This window comes from Sparus aurata, chromosome 20 (genome assembly GCF_900880675.1).
Source record: "Sparus aurata chromosome 20, fSpaAur1.1, whole genome shotgun sequence".
Taxonomy (NCBI): Eukaryota; Metazoa; Chordata; class Actinopteri; order Spariformes; family Sparidae; genus Sparus; species Sparus aurata.
Genome location: NC_044206.1, coordinates 5,788,422 through 5,808,951, shown reverse-complemented (window position 1 = coordinate 5,808,951; position 20,530 = coordinate 5,788,422). Strand labels below are relative to the sequence as shown.

Sequence of the window (20,530 nt, the reverse complement as noted above, 5' to 3'; positions counted from 1 at the left end):
ATGGTTATTATTTGTTTCTGTTAGTACACCATCTCTGGCCCCAATCTATTTTTTTTTTAACTAGCATGTTACAGAGTTGATTGTAATGCCTGTCAGTGGATCTGTTATAAAATGCAAACCATTTTGAACAAGTTGTGTTTCCCAGCATGACCAGTTGTATACATGGGCAGCAGTCAACCAGCCGACACACTCTCTGGATCCTCTGGAGGTGAAACTACCAGGGCAGCTTAAGGGCCCGTGGCCTCCAGTCAAGCCAGGAGCAGACAGTAAGACTGGACTCAAATCCACAGAGGCGGGTAAGAACTACGCTTGCACATATCCTATATGTATGAACACTATGTGTATATCACCGTCTGCTGAGTTGGCAGGGCTGATAGTACAGCAGGACTTATGGATTTATGACTTTAAAAGTTTTAGCACTAACACTGATTTGGAGTTGTACACACTTTTAATGTATTAAACCTGTTCACAGTATATAGTGTTTAGAATTTACAGTTTGTGAAGATAATAGTTGTTTGCATTTTTCTACAACCTACTGTATATGAGCTGTCTTTTATTCTTAAGTTCAGCATCTCAAAATCCAGTCATAAACATAAACAATTTGTTTGAGGAAAAAGACAAGATCTCCAAATGTTTCAAATGTATGAATGCCTGGTCTCTATTCAGTTTTATGAAATCATTCTTTTACTTTGTTTCTTTTTTTCTACTTTTCCTATGGGGTTTCTCCATCTCCATGTTTGTGCATCTTTAGAGGACAATCGAGGTGAGTGAACATTTTCTGTATATTGTGGGTTGTATTTTTGTGCTGATTCAAAGTCAGGGAATTTGTAAACATGAGCAGAACGACATTATCGTTAGGCCCCAGGTGAGGATTTGTCTGCCTGTGTGAAAATATTATGACTGAAAATAACCTGCCGCTCCATGGTGGGCAGCGTTTCCCAGCTGGAGATGAATAAATGCCAACCTGCTCACTGTCTTATTGCACGGAGCCATCTCTTTTAGAGAAGATGCCCACAAAGCTTATCCAATAACAGTGTTAATGTCATTTTATACCATGGTCTGTGTCACTTCTGATTGGCTGCATGGTGTCAATTAATTCAAGATAAACAGACACCTTGACTTTGACTTTGAATCTTGCTAGCATAAAGTTAGCTTTCTGGCTAATAGCTGAGCCAAAGAGTTCTAAAAGTTGAGTAGACTAAGTTGTATCTAAAGGTCTGTCCTATTTACTGAAGGAGTGAACGTTTCCAAGGCATAACGACTTTATGGGAATGTAATAACTGTTACAGCTATCAAACCCCCAGGTTTTGCCAGGGAAACTGAGTTATTGCTAGTGAAATACTTTATATTTTGATTGTGAAACCCATTAAGATAAAAATTAATGGTCCTTTTCTTTGGTAGTGACTATGGTATAAGTGGTGTGATGCTCTTTGTGCAATCTATAATTTCAAAAGTTAATCCAACGTTTAACTCCAAACCTTGAAGGGTACACTCCAGAACCCAGTGACATCACTGCTTTACAACCTGGTGTTAAGTTTTCAAAACTCTGCAACTAACTGGCTGAAGCAGACATCAAAGTCAAGAGATCAGATTATAAATACAATGTTTTATCATGCAGAAGAAAGTGGTGCTGCTGCTTCATGTTCACTGGCTGTTGGCCATACCATTAGGAGACACTGGTACTGGGTCCAATATCCATCAGTAGATCACAATGTGTCACCAGATCAACCAATTTAAAATGTAACTTCATGTTCACAGTTACCTACAGGAGACTTCTGAGCCTGCCGAACAGTGTCTCTGTTGTACTGTGTTGTACTGACCTGCTGATGTGTCTGTTTGTTCAGAACACCATGCAGCCGTCTTGGGTTCAGGGCAACAACAAAAGGAGAGCCAAGAGGTCAGTCATTAAAATCTTCTCTTCTTTGGTTAGGCCTGTTTCCCCTAATAATTTTTTTTTTTTTAATCAAATATCTGTAAAAAAAAAAAAAAAAAAAAGAAAGAAAGAAAGAAAGAAAAACCAACCAAAAAACAAAAAACAAAAGCAGAGCACATCCTCAAGTTAACGTCCCACAGTTTGTCACACTCTATTATAATTTTAAAAATGTATTTTTATATGAATTGTCAATTATAAACAGTGGCCTCTAAAGACCAAAATATTTTACAGGCATGTCTTGTAGCAAAACACCTGAGCACTGAGATAGTCAAATTTGGCCAAAAAGAGCCTAATGTTCTGCTTATACAAAGAAATATTAAGTGTTTGGACTGACAAACAATGCTAAATCATGCACATGTAATCTAATCTCGCCAATCTAATTTAAGCATACAATTTATTGTGATATTCTCAAACTATAACTGGAATCAGACAACTTTTCAAATCCCCCCTGCACAGTGTTTAAATAGTGAGTAGCATAGTGAAAGCGAGACTTACGGGAACCAGACTGTATGCTGATGGTGTCATTTTTCTAAAGCCATTACACAGTAAGCAGTATTTACTTTAACGATAGACTTGTCTATTGCCAGTTTAAATATAATGACTTCTTTCTTATAAAATCGTGATATTATTACATACTTAATTTACATAAACTTGTAAAGATCATGTATATCATGGCAGTCTTGAGTTATGATTTCTCCAGCTCTTATTTTTCTGTGATGGAATGAGTGGAACACATACTACTTTGTCACAGAAAACATCCTGACTTTACATTTTTTACAAAAAAATGTACATATAACAACTTTAACAATACATTTTGGTGATTATAGAAAGTTCTGTGAGTCAGATTTTCTTTGTTGCATGACCTCTTAACTTCTTCTGAGTGATTATGATTGATAACTGCAGATGACTTTCCTGGGTTCATTTTAAACGGGCTTATTTGATACACCCACTAAACTCAGCCCCAAACACTACAATGGGAAAGTCTGAGGAGCTCAGTATTGATCTGAAAGAGGCGTAGCAGAGGCATACCAGCATCTGTGCTAAAGCCGGTGGCTCGGAGCGGGGGCGTGTCGATCTACGGGGTTCACAGTCTGACAGCTAAACAGATCTTTCACTCAACAAAATAATAATACTACAGTGACGTAGTAACTGGTAGTGCAGTACAGTACAAAATACAGCAGTTATACGTGTTGAAGCGTCTGTCATCCTGTCTGCCCAACCAACACTTCGTCACATTTCTACCCAAAAAACAGCGTCTGTCCCCGGCCGAAAACTTTAACTCACCATGTGTTTGTCACCTTCAACTACTGTATTGTTGTAGTTACTGTCTTGAAAAGATCACCACGACGGTCAACCCTCCCTCCTGATACTTCAGGGAACTTTCCCCCAGAGAACAGAATCCCTCCCCGCGAATGACAGGGTCAGACAGGTTTTGTTTACTGATGGCGATTATGTCACAATGTGATTTAGAGTGAAAAACATTACTTTGTCACTTTCCAGGATGCATGGTGGGTTAGTATCTCAATCACAACCCATTATACCAGCATCCATATGATTGTAAACAGTCAGCGGGTACATGTTTAGATTTACGGTTGGGCACCGGACGTTACCATCATCACCATGTCTCTTTTGGATCCACAGCCAAGAGATTGACCCAGCACGTTTGGTCACATTTTAATTGATTAATTACTGAACCAGATTTCATGAATCTTTTTTGTAAAGTAGTCAGTAGTCATTCCATCACAGAAAAATAAGAGTTGTAGAAACTCTACAGTGGCAGTTCCACAAGACTGCCATGATGTACATATTCGTTACAAGTGGATGTTAACTTTTGACCGTCTTTTGACTGTCCATTAATATAATGATCATTTTGATAAGATTACAGATTACATACGACTTTATTTTGTCCCATGCAGATTTTTTGAGGAAGTGATTCCAACAAACACATTTGACCTCTCTGATCTTTGCTGTATTTTTGCTCACGGTTGTCTCTTATTTGCAGGTGGAGTGCGTTCTTCCTTCTACAAAACTGAAAGAAAAACACGTCAACGTCATCCAACAGCTGGAACAAACCATAGAAGACCTCAGGACTAAGATAGCAGAGCTGGAGCGACAGCCCCCTCTGCTGGACAGAGACAGTGTGAAAGCCCCCCCCTCCACCACAGACAGGGAGTGTGGAGGGGAGGAGAGCTTGCTGAGGGATGTGTGTGATGCTCACCTGCAGACTGAAGCAGCGGCCACTCTGGGCTGCCTGGAGGCCAAGTCTGTGCAGACCTCACCCATGGATGACAGCTTTAAGTTCAAAGTGCCTTGTACTGAGCCGTGTGGAGACAAGGGCTCCCCGCAGCCTCCACCCAGGCAGGATGGCTTTCCGTGTTCTTGTCAGCTGCAGCCTCCTCCACCTCCTCCACCTCCCCTTCCAGGAGGACTTCCTCCTTTACCAGGACAGACTGTGGCACCTCCTCCTCCTCCACCCCCTCCTCCACCATTACCAGGAGGCTCGATGCCAGCTCCTCCACCTCCACCCCCATTACCTCCTGGTTCAGCAGTTCCTCCACCTCCACCCCCACCTCCTCCTCCTCTTCCTGGTGGCATTGCTCCACCTCCACCTCCTCCTCCTCCTCCTCCTCCACTTCCTGGTGGCATTGCTCCGCCCCCACCACCTCCTCCTCCTCCTCTTCCTGGCGGCATGGCTCCACCTCCCCCACCATTACCAGGAGTAGGAGGCCCACCTCCCCCACCACCACCTCCAGGCTGTGGACCTCCTCCTCCCCCGCCTCCACCAGGAGGCATGTGTGTTCCTCTGGCTCCACCAGGGGCTCTGGGCTCCCTGCCTCCTCCTCTCCCGCTGGGCCTGTTCGCTCTGGGTCTGACGCAGGAGAAACCACCCAGGAAGGCTGTAGTAGAGCCACCCAGACCCATGAAGCCCCTCTACTGGACCAGGATCCAGCTGACAGTCAAAAAGTTAAGACGCTGTAGCTCAGATAGCCTCAAGAAAATACTGCAGTTTGTTTAACTTTAACATTGTTGAGTAGAAAAAGATCTGACAGCAAGAAGTCACATTTCAAAGAACAGATCTGATCTTATTTGAGTTTAATGCTAAAATCGTAGATAGTATCCTTCTTAAAAAAACACCTGCAGACATAATAACATAGGTTGGCACTAGTCTACTTATTCCATTTTTTTAAATGAATCCCTTGTGCAGAGTTAACATGTTTTAGTTTGTCTGTTGATATTTTTCAACCTACTGACAATGTAAATCAGCTCACAAGCTGGTCAGGTGTGTCTTTAGCAAACAGGGAAAAGCCTTGCTCTAGTGCACCGTTTCTCAAACTTGTAACACCGTGTACCACTTCTAACATCAGTTGCCCTTCAAGGAGCCACTAGCTCTTGTGCTCAGTTCATTGTCATCAGCTTCAATTTAGACAGGGCAGGAGGAAATATTCTCCTCCTGGGGAGCTGTTTAGCTCAGTTGGTAGAGCAGGCGTCCCATGTACAGAGGCTTTGTCCTCGCTGCAGCAGCCCCAGGTTCAACTCCTGGCCTGAGGTCCTTTGCTGTCTCTCATCCTGTTTCCTGTCACATCTTCAGCTGGTCTAACAATAAAGCCATCTAGAGGCCAAAAAGATACTAAAAAAGGAATATTCTCCTCCTTCTCCACCCTCCTAATCCCTGTAGTTCCTGTTGGAACCACATTTGTTAGATGACAGTATAAAATGTAATTCAGTAATATAATACATGAACAATCTAATCAGTGAGGGATAGCCTCTAAAAGTTGTACATTTACTTGTGGCTGACATGATCTAATTGGGAAATGGTGTGTCCAGCCCACTCACGAACATTACAGTCCTTGGAGTTTGTCCTGTTTTCTAAAAGTTTCAAAAGGAATGTGATAGAAAGGACAGGATAAAATACTACTTGTGATAAAGTTGAATTATATTTTACTAATGAATCTAACTTTACAAAGCAGTGTAAAACCAAGATGCTCGGAGTGGATTTGAACACATCGTAATGTTGTATGTGGTAAAAATAAGCGATCACATCGGATGTTGTCTCTTTGTTACACGGGCTGTCATCAGGTCACATTCACAATTCATAAAAATCTATGTTGAAGTGTTTTGAATTTAGAGGTCAAGATGGTGAGGTGCGATAATTAAAGTTTGCTTCTTCTGTGTTTCTCAGGGAGGCTCCTTCTCCAACAGTGTGGGAGAATATTGAGGAGCCTGACGTGGACTTTGAGGAGTTTGTAGAGTTGTTCTCCAAATCGGCCGTGAAGGTGAAGAAGCAGCCGCTGTCTGACACCATCACCAAGTCCAAGGCCAAACAGGTTTGTGTTTTTTACATATGTTCACAATATGTGCATTCAGGGTTCAAGGTGATTCTTCATTATAAAACACAGGGTACTAACACTAAATGCTACACAACACAAAATACGTAGTGTATTTTCTGACTTTGAATGTAAACAGCAGCAACAAGATGATGATGATAATGTTGTCAGCATCTTCATATTAAAAGTTCAACATCTGGGAAACACTGTTCAATAACTTCGACTGCGTTTGAGCACCAATCACCAACGGTGTAACATGTATTCCACGCTAATGTACGTGTAATATTGTCACAAATATAAAGTCACCAACAACCGTTTATAGATTTTTAACCTATTCTTTCTATGTCTTTCTCAAAACGTTTAAGTCTGATATGGATTAATATGTATGTCACTTAAAGACTCATATTGTCTTAATCACTAAATTCTATTCTGTAAATTAAATGTTTGATAAACTAAGCTTAAACAAAGACACCAATCACTATTTTACAAGACTTACCATACTACCATACTATCAAAATGATTTTCAAGCAGTTATTTTAAGGTAATATAATGTTGCTTTAAATATATAATCACAGTTCCATCACATATAAAGTCCATATAATACAAACAGCAGCCAACAGCTATTGGCCAAATGCCTGAAAAAATTAGTGAAACAATTGAATAAATAAATTGATCAATACATAAATTAATGTGCTAATAAATGCATTATAACATAATATCATGACATTATGTGTCATAAATTGATATTTTTGTTCTAATTTGCTTTTGTATTTATTCAAGTATTTATTTTTCGTCAGTTTTTGACAAGTAGGAAATGATACTGGAAATTAAACTTTTCTTATTAACCCTGCCTTTAATTGTTTATTAAGTTACCTAGTTAATTTTCCAATATATGTTTTAAACGTATTTGTTTTATAAATGTATTTATTTATTTGTATGTTATTTTCTCTTTGCATTTCCACCTCATTATGTCTACAAACTTATTTATTTATGTATTTTCCTTTGAAATGTTTATACGCAATTCTGCTTCCTTATGCTAATTAGCACAGTAAGGCAGGAATAGGCAAATTAAAATAGAAATATCAATTTATGTCACATTTTATAAATTCATCAATGTCTGCATTATTACTTTTAATAATATTATTTTGTTACATTTAATGGCATATTGATTTATTTACTGAGCCATGTAATAATTTCTTCTTCTTTTTTTTTTTTTTTGCAGTTTTAGTTCTCCATAAATGTATGACATCATGTCATTAAATATATTATGAATTCTTTAGACCCAAATAAGCAGCACATCATGTGGCTGCATCAGATGAAATGTAACTAAATATATTTACTCAAGTCCTGCACTTGACTACATTTTTGAAGTCCATTTTACATTACATTAGACACTACCTACATTTTCTGCTACTGTAAACTTCTATTCCACTATATTTCGGAGGCAGATATTGTACCTTTTACTCCACTACATTTATTTGATAACTTCAGTTACAGGTTACTTTGCAGATTGCTGCATTAGAGCCAAAGAATCATGTTTTTTTGTCAATGTAATCTGCAATAGAATAAATGAAAGAACTCAGATCTGTGTGTTTTTTAGGTGGTGAAGCTCCTTAACAACAAGCGTTCTCAGGCAGTAGGAATACTGATGTCCTCCCTGCACCTTGACATGAAAGATATCCAGCATGGTGAGTTCATCTGTTTTTTGGCTTTAGTTATTCATAATAGCTTGATATGTACAAACAGTAAAACGGGGTTCTCATTCCTCATAAAAGAAATAATAATTTAGTACTCCGAGGAAAAGATCTTTCTCGACAAGTCATTAAGTCTCATATTCAGCCGTAAGAAGCTTTTTTTTCCAAGAGAAAAATATTCTGCCAAAAGAATGAAAAAAAAAAATGAGTCTTATCTCAATCTTATCTGTTTATTGTCTGTTTAATATTTAGATGATTTGAAATTTTTCATTTTCAGTGTTCTTTATATTTGTGCATTATTTCATCTTCTCCATCTGCACTTTTCCGCAGCTTTCCCTTCACCGTAATGTACATGATTAAAGAAGAACACTGTTATTGAATAGAGTGATCAGTGCTGGCAGTTATGACCTGTGACCTCTCCATCTCTGTCTTTAAGCCATCCTGAACTTGGACAACACAGTAGTTGACCTGGAGACCCTGCAGGCCCTCTATGAAAATGTGAGCAACACACACTTTACTTGTCTGACTACGAGATAACCAGCACTCATCACAGGGGCCTGGGACCATTAAAGCCACAATTTTCCAAAGCCTGTCATTAAATAAACAATGTTGATAAAATCAATTTTCAAGAAATTATTAAATGATGGAGTAATACAACATCTTAGAATTTTGTGCAATACTAGGATTTTACCATTACCGAAAATGTACAGTATTTTTTTTTTTAAGTGTGTTCTTCAAGCTAGTCTTAGAAAGATATGTGGCACTCATTTTTTTATGTAGGGCAAAATAACCTCTGGATATGATACAACTATAATAATACTCCACAGAATCAACATTTGGCTTCAACATAATGAAAACAATTGTAGATATCTGAAAACATTTCACCTTTGAAGACAGATTATTTTTTCAGTTAGAAAATGATTTATTATTCATGAGTTTACCGTAAACATTCTGCAACAACTATTAAAAGTGACTACGCAGAACTTTTAAGTGTTTATGAAACACATCAAATTCCTCTGATGATTATAAATGACCGGTAACAGCAAACAAGACTATCAGTGAAAAGACTGCTTATTTTTTATAGTTAATTTTAATTCCTGTGCTGGGTCCGATCACAAATAAAATAAAATAATTTTGCGATTGGTGAGATTTAGAATACACAAAAAAAAGAATCACAAAAATACTTAAATTTAACTTTGAGGGCCAAACCAAAAAAAAAATAACATAACTAAAAAGTGTTTGGAGTACAGGTATAGGAGTTTGCACGGTCCTATCAGTTTCATATTAGTTTGTTTTACATGAATTGTTTTGAGGAAGTCTATGACATGAACTTGGAGTGGCTGTGTGAGTTGGTATGAAATAACCCTGTTGTAACTGGGCTAGCTGATTTTGCCTTACAGTCAACACAGTCAGCAGCTGTAGCTGCAAGAGTGACTCATCTACAGCTCATGGCGATGTATATTACCATTGTCACAATTAATGTCAGAGATTCAGTTTTTACCTGAGCCATTACAGACATGACTCACATACTTGGATTCAGTGTAATGTTTTCTTACAGAGGATAACATTATCTTAATGTTTACATTATCTACATTATGCAAGGGTCTCATTTTTGTCCAAAGGAGGCCTTTACAGTGTGAGGGTTTGAACACTTTCTACTGTCAGGATGAATTGTGTGAATGTGGACACAGGTGGAGTCACTCTCTTGTGTCTATCCCTCAGAGGGCACAACAGGAGGAGCTGGACAAGATTGACAAGCACATCAAGTCCTCAAAAGACAAGGAGAATGCCAAACCTCTGGATAAACCTGAGCAGTGAGTTGGTGTTTCTCCTCTGATTCCTCAACACTAACGCTAACCCCAACCCACTGAGTAGACATAATCGTGAACGCTGTGTGACATTCTGTAAAAATGTAAACGCACAGGATGGAATAAGAGAATGGAGAGAAGGCAGCTAGTGTTTTCTCTTGTGTTGCAGATTTCTCTACCAGCTCTCCCTGATCCCAAACTTCTCTGGCAGAGTGTTCTGCATCCTCTTCCAGTCCAGCTTCTCTGAGTGCATGTCGTCCATAACGAGAAAACTGGACACACTGCTGAGGTTATGCAAGGTGAGTTGGACTCTCTAAACTGCGGAGGAAAAAACACTCTGGAGATTAAAAATGCATGTTAATTATCGTAATGTCTGCTACACACTCAACAAAAAATATAAATGCAACACCTTTGATGCTAATAATAGTCATCAAGCAACCAGCTAATTATTCGTCCAGTGAGATAACAGTCTGGTCCACTTGATGCACAAAAACAAACCACAGTCTAAAGTACATTGATGAGACACTAAAAGACCGAAAAGGTTCTGGGTTTTGGACAAGGTAAATAATGTAGTAGAGGTAGTAAATGGAGCTGTGGTCAGCAACACAACAGAACTCTAAATAGAGGACCCTTAAAAGAGATTAAGATTAAAAGAGACTGTTACATCAGCTGTCAAGGTCTTAGATGGTCTTGCAGGTGAAGAAGCGTGTGAGGCATAGGAACATAGAGAAACCTTCTTAAAAACAAATCAGTCTGATTAAATGGTTGAGAACATTCAGACGATCTGTAACACGCATATGGTGAGCTCAGTTTAGCATAAAGACTAGAATCAGGGGAAAACATCCTGGATCTGTCTAAAGTTCATAAGTACTCCAGCCATCAGTACCGAAACTCCTCAATCAACATGCTGTGTGTGAAGTTATTTAATGAACTACTTCCTGACAGGTTTTAGTGAAGACACTAAAGATTGCCCACAGATGGCAATCTGTTTGTGAAATCTGGTTGTACACAGATTTCACAAACAATAGAGCAAATTAATCTGTATGCTTTACTTTGGATAGAGTCTTCCTTATTATTTCACCCTGCTTCTGGTCTTCTGGTTTGTATTTTTGTCAACACTCTCTGTCATTCTTCACTTGTGTTTTCTACTCCCCCTCACTTTGTATCTCTGATGTGTACACCTGTCACCTCTGCAGACGCTGCAGGACAGTGAGACTGTGAAGCGGGTTCTTGGTCTGATTCTGGCCTTTGGTAACTTCATGAATGGTGGAAACAGAACCAGAGGCCAAGCTGATGGTTTCAGCCTTGACATCCTGCCCAAACTCAAAGATGTCAAGAGCAGTGTGAGTAGAGAGGGAAAGATGCTGAAACATGTTCAAATACTCTTTACATGGCAATATTCTGTCTATATATATATATATATATATATATATATATATATATATATATATATATATATATATATATATATGTAACATTTATTCATAGTTTGACCCTATCTTTATTTATACAGCTATTCATTAACTATTATCACTCAGGAAAAAGTTCATTACCTGTCACTGCCTTGTGCTTTACTTGACTAATGTCCAGTGTAAAAGCAGCACTACTGTGACCGGCAACTCTCTTTAATAGTAATATAGTAATAGTAAGTAGTTGTAGTACTTTAAACCTGACAAAGTGCCCCCTACAGAGCCCTCCAGTAAGAAATGTGATGATTCTTAGTGTGCAATAATATAATCACAATAATCTTTATTTTTATTGCACTCAAAAAACAGTTTATATTTAATTGGCCGTTGTTGCGAGGGGTGCTGCAATATTATGATATTCACAATATGTGGATATTAAAAAAGAAATATTGATTTTGTGTTGATAATACAGCACAGATGCTTTGTTTATCAGTTCATCTTGTTGCCTTTTCACTAGTCATTGAGCAGCAGATAGCAATTATTCTTTTTGTACACTTGAATTAATTTTTCTTACAGTTCTGGTTACAGAGGGCAAAAAAGACAATACACACAGTAAACCAAGTGAAAGATATATTTTATATCTAGTTTGTATTTTCTTATATCTCGTATTATAACTACTATTTTATGATATCCTGATGAAATCGTTATCGTGAATTTGTTTGGCAACAACTTGAATGGCACTAGGTAGAGAGCACACCTCTGCCAAGGCCATAACACTCTCATGTCAAATTGTACTTGCTCATTGATACAATTTTTGAAATCAATGCATTATTCCCTGACAATTTAATGAAAATCTCATGTCTTTATTCACACTTTTCAAGCCTATGTTCTATGTTAAGCTGACCAAGGTTAACATTCAAACACAGTATCGCAGAATAGGTGACATTTTCACACTGTTTGAGGCTGCTGTGTCTAAATGAAGCTGTATGTTGTTGCTCACGTGGGACAAATGGACAAAACCTCAGTTATTCATTTTGTTAAGCCCAGATGAAAATCACTAAAGAGTCACAGAGAAACACCACTTCATTCCTGTAACACGACAATATGTTTCTTTTCTCCACGTGCAGGACAGCATGAAAAGTCTTCTGTCTTACATTGTTGCATACTACCTCAGACACTTTGATGAGGTAAGTTTTTAGCTTTAACTTCCTCCTATACTGTAAATGTTTTGACGAAAGAGTGTGAGGACCCAAATGCAAGAAACTCAGGGGGTAGGATAGAGAACAAAATACTCTTAATGATAAGCTGAAATCCAGAAAATAACAGCAACCAAAAAAATTTACAACTACAAGTAAAGTACAACTCAGGAAAAACACGAGCAGCATAAAAAACAAGAACATACCACGGAGAGCCACTGGAGGAAAACACAGGGTGGACCGACAAAGCCAACAAGGAGAACACAGGCTTAAAGTCCGTGTAAAGCAGAAATAAATTTGTGTTATGAGTTTGTCACACCACAGAAACATGTGTCATTGACCACTGAGCCAAATTTGAAAGATTGAAAAAATTGCCAATTATATAAAATTAGGTCTCAAAATCATGGAAAAACAAGCACTTCTCTCTGCTGTGAAACGCTGGGGGCGTGTCAGTTAGAGGCGCTGGAACCACGCCCACCCACAGGAGGGGAGCCTCCTCCGTGTACTGTACAAGGACATAACTTACAGTAACAATGGAAGTTAGCAGTGTCATCGGAGGACCCAGCCCGACCTGTTTGAGCCATCAGAGCCAGAAACTGACTACACAGGGGCTGATTAACTAAAAGAGACACAGGTAGACACAGGAACAGGGCGGGGAATGATACAATAGGAGGAAATGAAAAGCAAAACACAACACATGAAGGTAAACCTTGAAACTTTGTCCGTCACTTATTTATTTGGTTTTCTTTCTTTGTCCTTCGTCTGTCCATCACCAGGACGCTGGCAGAGAGACGTGTGTGTACCCACTCCCTGAGCCTCATGACCTCTTCCAGGCCTCACAGATGAAGTTTGAAGACTTTCAGAAAGACCTGACTAGACTCAGGAAGGACCTGAGAGGTAACACGCACACACACACACACACACACACACACACACACACACACACACACACACACACACACACACACAGATGCAGCTACTACCACCTCAACTGCACCCAAATTTCACCATGCATAGCTGTCTGCTGTATTTTGTTACAATACAAGGCTTCAAGCTGTGATACATTCAAAACATTGTGAGAAAACTTTGGGTTCTTTAAAGCTTAACTAACCATACCCTAATATCCTTTGAGTCTTTCTCTAATTTTTGTCTCCATTATTTTGTCAGCGTGTACATCTGAGGTTGAAAAGGTCTGCAAGGTTTCAGACGAAGATAACCTGCAGCCTTTCAAAGACAAGATGGATGACTTCCTTGCACAAGGTAACTCACAAAACAGCCTGTAATCAATGCAGGACAGCTTCTCCTTTGTGAAGCGAGGCAGAAAGTGAGGATGAGGAGGTTTGCATCCTTTCACAGACTTCCAGTTAATGTTTGCCTTTTCACCTTTCACAATCTTTAAGTAACCATAAGCAAGTGTGTTTGTTGCACATACTCATACTGTGCTCTATGTTGTTTTCTTGTCAACAAAATTTCTGTTTGCGTTCAGTGTTTCCCACCAAAACGCACTGTGTGCACCCTTGAAAACTATACACTCCTAATTTACGATATAATGTGTAACATTTCTTCATTAAAATGAGCAGAACTATTATGTATGTGGTTGAGTTGTGTACTTGGATTATCCTTAACGTTTCAACAATGTTCAAACCTGGAGAAATCCATAATCTAGTTCAAGGTAATGATGTGTTTCATGATGCCCCTGTCATTATAACTTCCAGGAAAACGTGAGATTATAAGTCAGAGAGTGATGGAGGAAGTCAGTGGACATGATGAAATACAATTTATAAAACATCACGTCATCCATGAACATTTCATTTAGAGACCCATTGGGCAGAAACTACATCCCGTGCAAACATTTTAAATATTCTAAATGATCCATGCTCATGTGCTAACAGTCGTGTTTGTTAGCAGTCGTTGGTGCAGTGTTTTATAGTTTATTTGGTGCGTTACCGCCATCTGTTGATCAGTGAAATAGCTTGAAACAAAGATTGCGTTTAGTATACAATATCTGATGATGCTTTTGGACAAAAACCATGGACGTAATGTAACAGTCAAAATGGGATATGTTGACAAAATGGTGTAAACACATGTTTAAACATACTGTAATGCTAAAAACACAAGTTTAGTATGTTCTCATGCCATTGCTGTACCCTTCTTGACACATACTGTATTAACAGTAATTTTACTTGATGTTCATGTATCAGGTATATTAGCTAGTTGGCTGCTGTTCAGGCAGCTGTTAGCTCGTAGGTTGAGTAAAGAGGGAAGAAGAAGAGGGAGAGGGGAGTTGTGACAGAGATGGACAAGTGTGGCGTGAGCTGACCGATTTATTCCTTCACACACACCCACGGCACTTACAGTATTATAGCTGGATTATAGCTGGATATGGCACATCGATGTAGCCAACTGCGATACTTTAATGTAATAACATAAAAGAGCCAAAGACTGTTTCTATAAAAGAAACATCTGTACATATTACAATTGCAAATGAGGTTCATCGTTAGTCTTTTTATTATGCATTGTTTTACCACAGAGCCTGGAAAATGTATTGCTATGTGTTTGACACAGAATCACTGTAAAGTGCACGGGTAACAACAAACCCAACTGCTTTCACGTGTTTCTTCCTTTGTATTGACCTCCTGTATTCTTCCTCCCTTCTCAGCTAAAAGTGAACTGGAGGCTCTGGAAGCTCAACTCAGCAGCACTCACAAACTGTAAGAACATCCACCTCTATCTGTTTTGTTTCAGCTGCTTACAATTGCCAAGCGAAGTAGTGAACACTGAGAAGAGCTATGATCTTTACATATAACTGTGGTCAATACACTTCATACATCGGCCAACCCTTTTCCTGTGTATAGAAATTACCCCATACGTCTGGCCTATTCAACTGGTGGCTCGCAGGCCACATCCAGGCCAGAAGCAACTTCTGAGACACCCAGCATACTTAATTCTGATATATGACAACATAAGTAAACTATGTACACTGTATAGTGTACATGTCCATGATTGTCTTTGAATACGCTTATACACCGATAAGGCATATATAACATTATGACCACTGAATGGTGAAGTGAATAATGCTTATTATCTCTTCATCATGGCACCTGTTTGTATAGGAAAAATGCGCAAGTGCTTTGGGCAACGTTCTGCTGGGAAACCTTGGGTCCTGCTATCCATGTGGATGTTACTTTGACATGTTCCACCTACCTAAGCAATGTTGCAGACCATGTACACCCTTTCATGGAAATGCTATTCCCTGATGGCTGTGGCCTCTTTCAGCAGGATAATGCGCCTTGCCACAAAGCAAACAGGGTTCAGTAATGGTTTGAGGAGCACATTAATGAGTTTGAGGTGTTGACTTGGCCTCCAAATTCCCCAGATCTCAATCCAATGGAGCATCTGTGAGATGTGCTGGACAAACAAGTCAGATCCATGGAGGCCCCACCTCACAACTTACAGAACTTAAAGATCTGCTGCTAACATCTTGGTGCCAGATACCACAGCACAGCTCCAGGGGTCTAGTGGAGTCCACGCCTCAACGGGTCAGGGCTGTTTTGGCAGCAAAATTGGGACCAACACAATAGTAGGCAGGTGGTCACAATGTTATGCCTAATTGGTGTCTACGTATACAAGACAATATTCTTGTAAGTTTAAACTCAAATGCCAGCCTCAGAAAAGGTTTTCTTCTCAATGTTCTTGGGAGGTCATATTCATTACACCATGATTATCCAGTCTATGGGTCAATAAAAAATGGCCATGGCTCTATGTGGTTAGGGTTAGGAAGCATATTTTAAGGAAGCTTCTGTTTGTGTCCTGTCAGGTTCCTGGAGCTCACAGTGTTCTTCTCAGTGAAGGCCAAGGCAGGAGACAAGGAGGTTACACCCAACACTGTCTTTTGCATCTGGCACGAGTTCTCCTCTGACTTCAAGGAGCAGTGGAAGAAGGAGAACAAAGTCATTCTCAAGGAGAGGTACAGTAACACAAGCTGATCTACAACCTGCTGTTCTCTTTCTTTCTTTCTTTCTTTCTTGTGTGTCTCAGACATATTAAACTGTACTTGAAATACATGCACATTAAGAACAGTCAAATGAATTACCACCATACCATTACTGTTATGGTTGTTAGCCAATGAAATGGCTGTTTCCACATTAACTCTAGTCACATTGTACATTCTGCAGGTTAAAGGCAGCAGAGGAGTGTTTCCGACAGGCCAAGGAGAAATCTGCGTACAGCGTCAAACCCAAACATGCCACTGGCATCGTAAGTTGACCTTTGACCCTTATTTTTTTTTTTTAAAAACGCAACCTCAAGGTCAGACGAACATTTTGTTTATCTAAAGACTTGTATATTTCCACTGCTTCGAAATGTACTAACAGAAACTGACAACACAGCTTTGTGAAATATCTGTAACATTTTATTTTATGACTCATGATACTCATTAACAGATTCGTCTACTAATTGTTGATTCATCTCATCTTGAAATGAAGATGGATTTTCATTTTAAATCCCTTCTTTTATGTAGCTTTGTGCTGTTCATAGTAAATTGATACACAGGTGTAATGAACTTACCCTATATGATGTGTCCTGTCCACAGAAAGCCAAGCTTGGCATGAAGATTTGAATCAGTGGACTTGGAACGATTGTCTTCTCGACTTTGGGCACCAGCAGTGAGTCAGAGACAAAAGAGTACGAATAAGACAGAAGAGAAAGATGAAGGGACAGTTGAAATGTGAACTTGTGAACTGAAGGTGCAGCTGAGCCTACTCTGGACTTGTTGTTTAATTCATGTATTTATTTTTTTCAGTTTTGCCTGCTCTGTCAGCCTGTTGCCTTATGTTGCAGTTCCCTCCAGCTGTCAGATCCCTCAATCCAACACAATGATGACTTGATGCTGCTGCGGGGCCGCCCGGCACAAGGAATCATGTCACGACAACTCTGACGCATTATACAGTACAGGACTAACAGCAGACTGTCTGTGCAGGCCATACGCCTCCATTTATAAAATAATGAATGTGACTTATCAGCAGGATGGTAAAGGCAAACAGTAAGCCTACATCGTTCAAGGAGCAATAAAAATGTTGAGCACTTACTCCCTGTTTATCTCCATAAACAGACAACATGCTCAGTAAGATGCGATGTGATGAAGACAGCGCTGGCAAGCCTTCAGTGCTACTGAAAAAAACGAAAGCAGGTCCCAGAGTTCTGTGCTGAGGTACATATTTATTGACCACTGGGGGCAGCAAACACACCTTTGGCAGGTCTAAATGTGCGACGATAGCATTAACGCTGTCATGTTTTGTTGATGAAACAAGACACTGTGTCTTCAGATATGGTCACACTTAATTCAGGATCGAATGTTATTTTCAACACTACATGAAGAATGCATGCCCCTGCTTTTATCTCCTGCGTCACTCCTAGTACATGAATGCTTAACTTCCTGTAAATTGGTTGTGTGTGGGTTGTAATTTTTGGATTTGAAACTTCGACTCTATACTAGCATAATACCACCCATAAATAGTATATCAGACCCATTGTTTTTCATATCATAAATTGAAACAGTAAAAAGAGTTATTATCTCCTCACCTCCATCCCGATGGAAAGTGGGGTGACGCTTCATAGTCCACGAAACATTTCTGAAGCTTCACAACAAAACAGCTCCAGAAACATTTTGTGGAAGGAGACACTTCACCTGCACAGGGGTGAGGAGTGGACAATGGGTTACCTTAAACTTAAGAAACCCATTGCACTGAGCTTAGAACAATGGAGATAACAGCATAATGCTCAAAAAGATGTGAGGCTGTAAGACAAAACTCTACTAGAACAAAACCGTGGTCATCAGCAGCAACACTGATTTCTCTGGCAGAGCACAAAAATGCAGACACGTGTCATTTCATCATGTGTTTGTTGTAGTTGAAAAAACAAAACAAAAAAGGTTTTGGAAAACAGCTTTTCTTCCACACATATACTCCAGTTGCAAATCACCCCATATAGAAATGCTTTTGTTCTATGCTATATTCCAAGGCTGGCCTATATGTTGTTAGTTTAGATTATTCACCATAAATGGTGATAGACATTTAATACACTGGACAATTGCAACCCAATGGAAGTGGCACTTCTTTAGCATACAATGAAATGGCTGTTACTCAGTGGTTACAAATCTGCCTCATGTAAGGTTGCCATCTTGTCTTTTATACAGCCCGAATATTTTGATATTCTCCAAAAGATTTGGTCATCGTCAGATATCGGCACCATTGTTCAATATTATGTGTTTTCTGATTGAAAGATTTAAAAGATTATTTGATTAAGATTGTGCAGCTTTGAGAGCCGGGCCCGCTTGCCTATGTAGATATCTTGAAATATCAGCAGCCATTGAAGTAAAAAAGGACGAGAGTGACTGGAATTGATTAGCAGCACTTGTGGACACTTGTGGACACATATAATCTGGTGATCGTGTACAAATATGAATGAGAACAACTTCAAACAGATGTGTTGAAAAGCCACAGAAATCTCAGTTATGCCGGATGTCATACATGGACTTCTACACACTATCACACAGCTGTTAGGGATTCTACATCCTGATTGTCCAATCAGATTTAATCAAACTCAGTATGCATTTGTACAGCAGTATTGATGGACAGGAGACAAATGTCACTGTAAACTTACATGTGTAATTTTAATGTATGTTCAATGATAGGCCATGTCAAATACCACATTTAAGTGTGTGTGTGTGTGTGTGTGTGTGTGTGTGTGTGTGTGCGTGTGTGCGCGTATGCGTGAATGTTCTCATCATCTGGTTGATAACATCTTTATGGGTGAATGCTATGTGATGAAGGATGTGTTTAGTGCATTGGATTACTGCTATGATATATTTTGTTGCAGAACTAATGGCTTTATCAATTTAAAGTAATAAATTGTTTAAAAAAAAAAAAAAAGGATGATTGTGAGACACATTTTGTGTTTCTTTCACTGATGTCCTCTCCTGGCCAGCATGATACTGTCAACAGGAACTTGAATATGTTGTAACAGTTTCATGTGCAATAAATGTTTATGTATACATGTATATGAAGAGGATGCATCGGATGATGGGAGCAGTGTAATTTATGTAAAATAAAGATAATTAATTCTGCTTCATTTTGGTGTTTATTCAATATTCCATGAATGTGACTGTGACACCACTGTCCAGGCTGGGAGACGTATGAGAAGCATTATTTTAAGCAGACAACAGTAAAAGTGCTAGGTTGTGTGTGTGAGGTTAGTGAGGTCCGTCCCCAGGAGAGTTGAAGGATGGCAGAAGAGGCACTTCAGGCAAAGATACTATGTGAAGTGAAAGGGCCAGCTGCACACTCGTATCTTGAGAGCAATGGGAAGTTCTGGTATTTTAAAACCTGGATCATGATTATTTCCTGTTTATTTTGTAGTTATGTTCCCCCTTGTGACCCTTTGTCACTTTCCACTTCTTGTTTACCTGTTTTCTCGCCCTGCATTCCAATATCCATACCAACATACTATTATTTTAGAAAAAACAAGATTTAGTATGTCTCGATAAACAAAGAGCACACACATTTGATAGCTCATTTGACAGAATAGCAGACACAGCAATTGTAGGTGAAAGCACATTTAGGTGTAAGTACTACATTCTTTGTACTCAAAAAATTGCAATGGATATACTGTAGGAGTAAAAGGGTCAAAGTCAAAGGTACACTGTCATGATGAAATAGTATGTCCCAACTGTATGCATACTTCATCCAACAGTATGTACTTTGTAAGAGCAGCTGCAGTGCATACTAAAAGTAAAAAAGAAAAAGTATATGATTTGGAATGCGCCCTCATTGTTCACTTTCCCTCCTAAGCTCTCACCCTGTCTGATTTTCTCCCACACCTGTTTCACATCTTCCTCGTTAGCACTGCCTTGTTCGTAGTCTCTCTCCACCTGCACCTCGTCCCACGCCTGTGTTTTCCCCTCACTCTTGGTCAGTTCGTCTGTTTTGCCACGTGTGGCTCCTGTGTCCTCCATGTTCCTGCCTGTTAGTGCTTCTTTGGTTTGTGCTTTTATTTATTTATTGTATTTTTAGCATCCGTTGTTCTTGGTTTTGCTTGCTCTATTTTGGTTGCCAGCTTTTTTGCTATGTGTTTGTATTTTGTATTTCGTGGACTTTGGTTTACAAATGTAT

The 20,530-nt window shown here is 39.2% G+C and overlaps 1 protein-coding gene across 2 annotated transcripts in view; it reads left to right on the top strand.

Annotated features, from left to right (window-relative positions):
* The window catches only part of LOC115571264 (formin-2-like), a 28,300-nt gene extending 8,815 nt beyond the window's left edge, over positions 1 to 19,485 (top strand). The window contains exons 4-20 of one of the 2 annotated variants that reach the window (XM_030400547.1): positions 146 to 296; positions 752 to 763; positions 1,845 to 1,897; positions 3,936 to 4,897; positions 6,114 to 6,258; positions 7,859 to 7,946; positions 8,389 to 8,450; positions 9,675 to 9,766; positions 9,930 to 10,059; positions 10,957 to 11,103; positions 12,294 to 12,353; positions 13,139 to 13,259; positions 13,530 to 13,622; positions 15,022 to 15,073; positions 16,180 to 16,329; positions 16,538 to 16,619; positions 16,954 to 19,485. In XM_030400547.1, the coding sequence (XP_030256407.1) occupies positions 146 to 296; positions 752 to 763; positions 1,845 to 1,897; positions 3,936 to 4,897; positions 6,114 to 6,258; positions 7,859 to 7,946; positions 8,389 to 8,450; positions 9,675 to 9,766; positions 9,930 to 10,059; positions 10,957 to 11,103; positions 12,294 to 12,353; positions 13,139 to 13,259; positions 13,530 to 13,622; positions 15,022 to 15,073; positions 16,180 to 16,329; positions 16,538 to 16,619; positions 16,954 to 16,980 (2,427 nt within the window). In that variant the 3' untranslated portion in view covers positions 16,981 to 19,485. The other variant, XM_030400548.1, reaches the window with a different exon arrangement.
* The last annotated feature ends 1,045 nt before the right edge of the window (positions 19,486 to 20,530 follow it).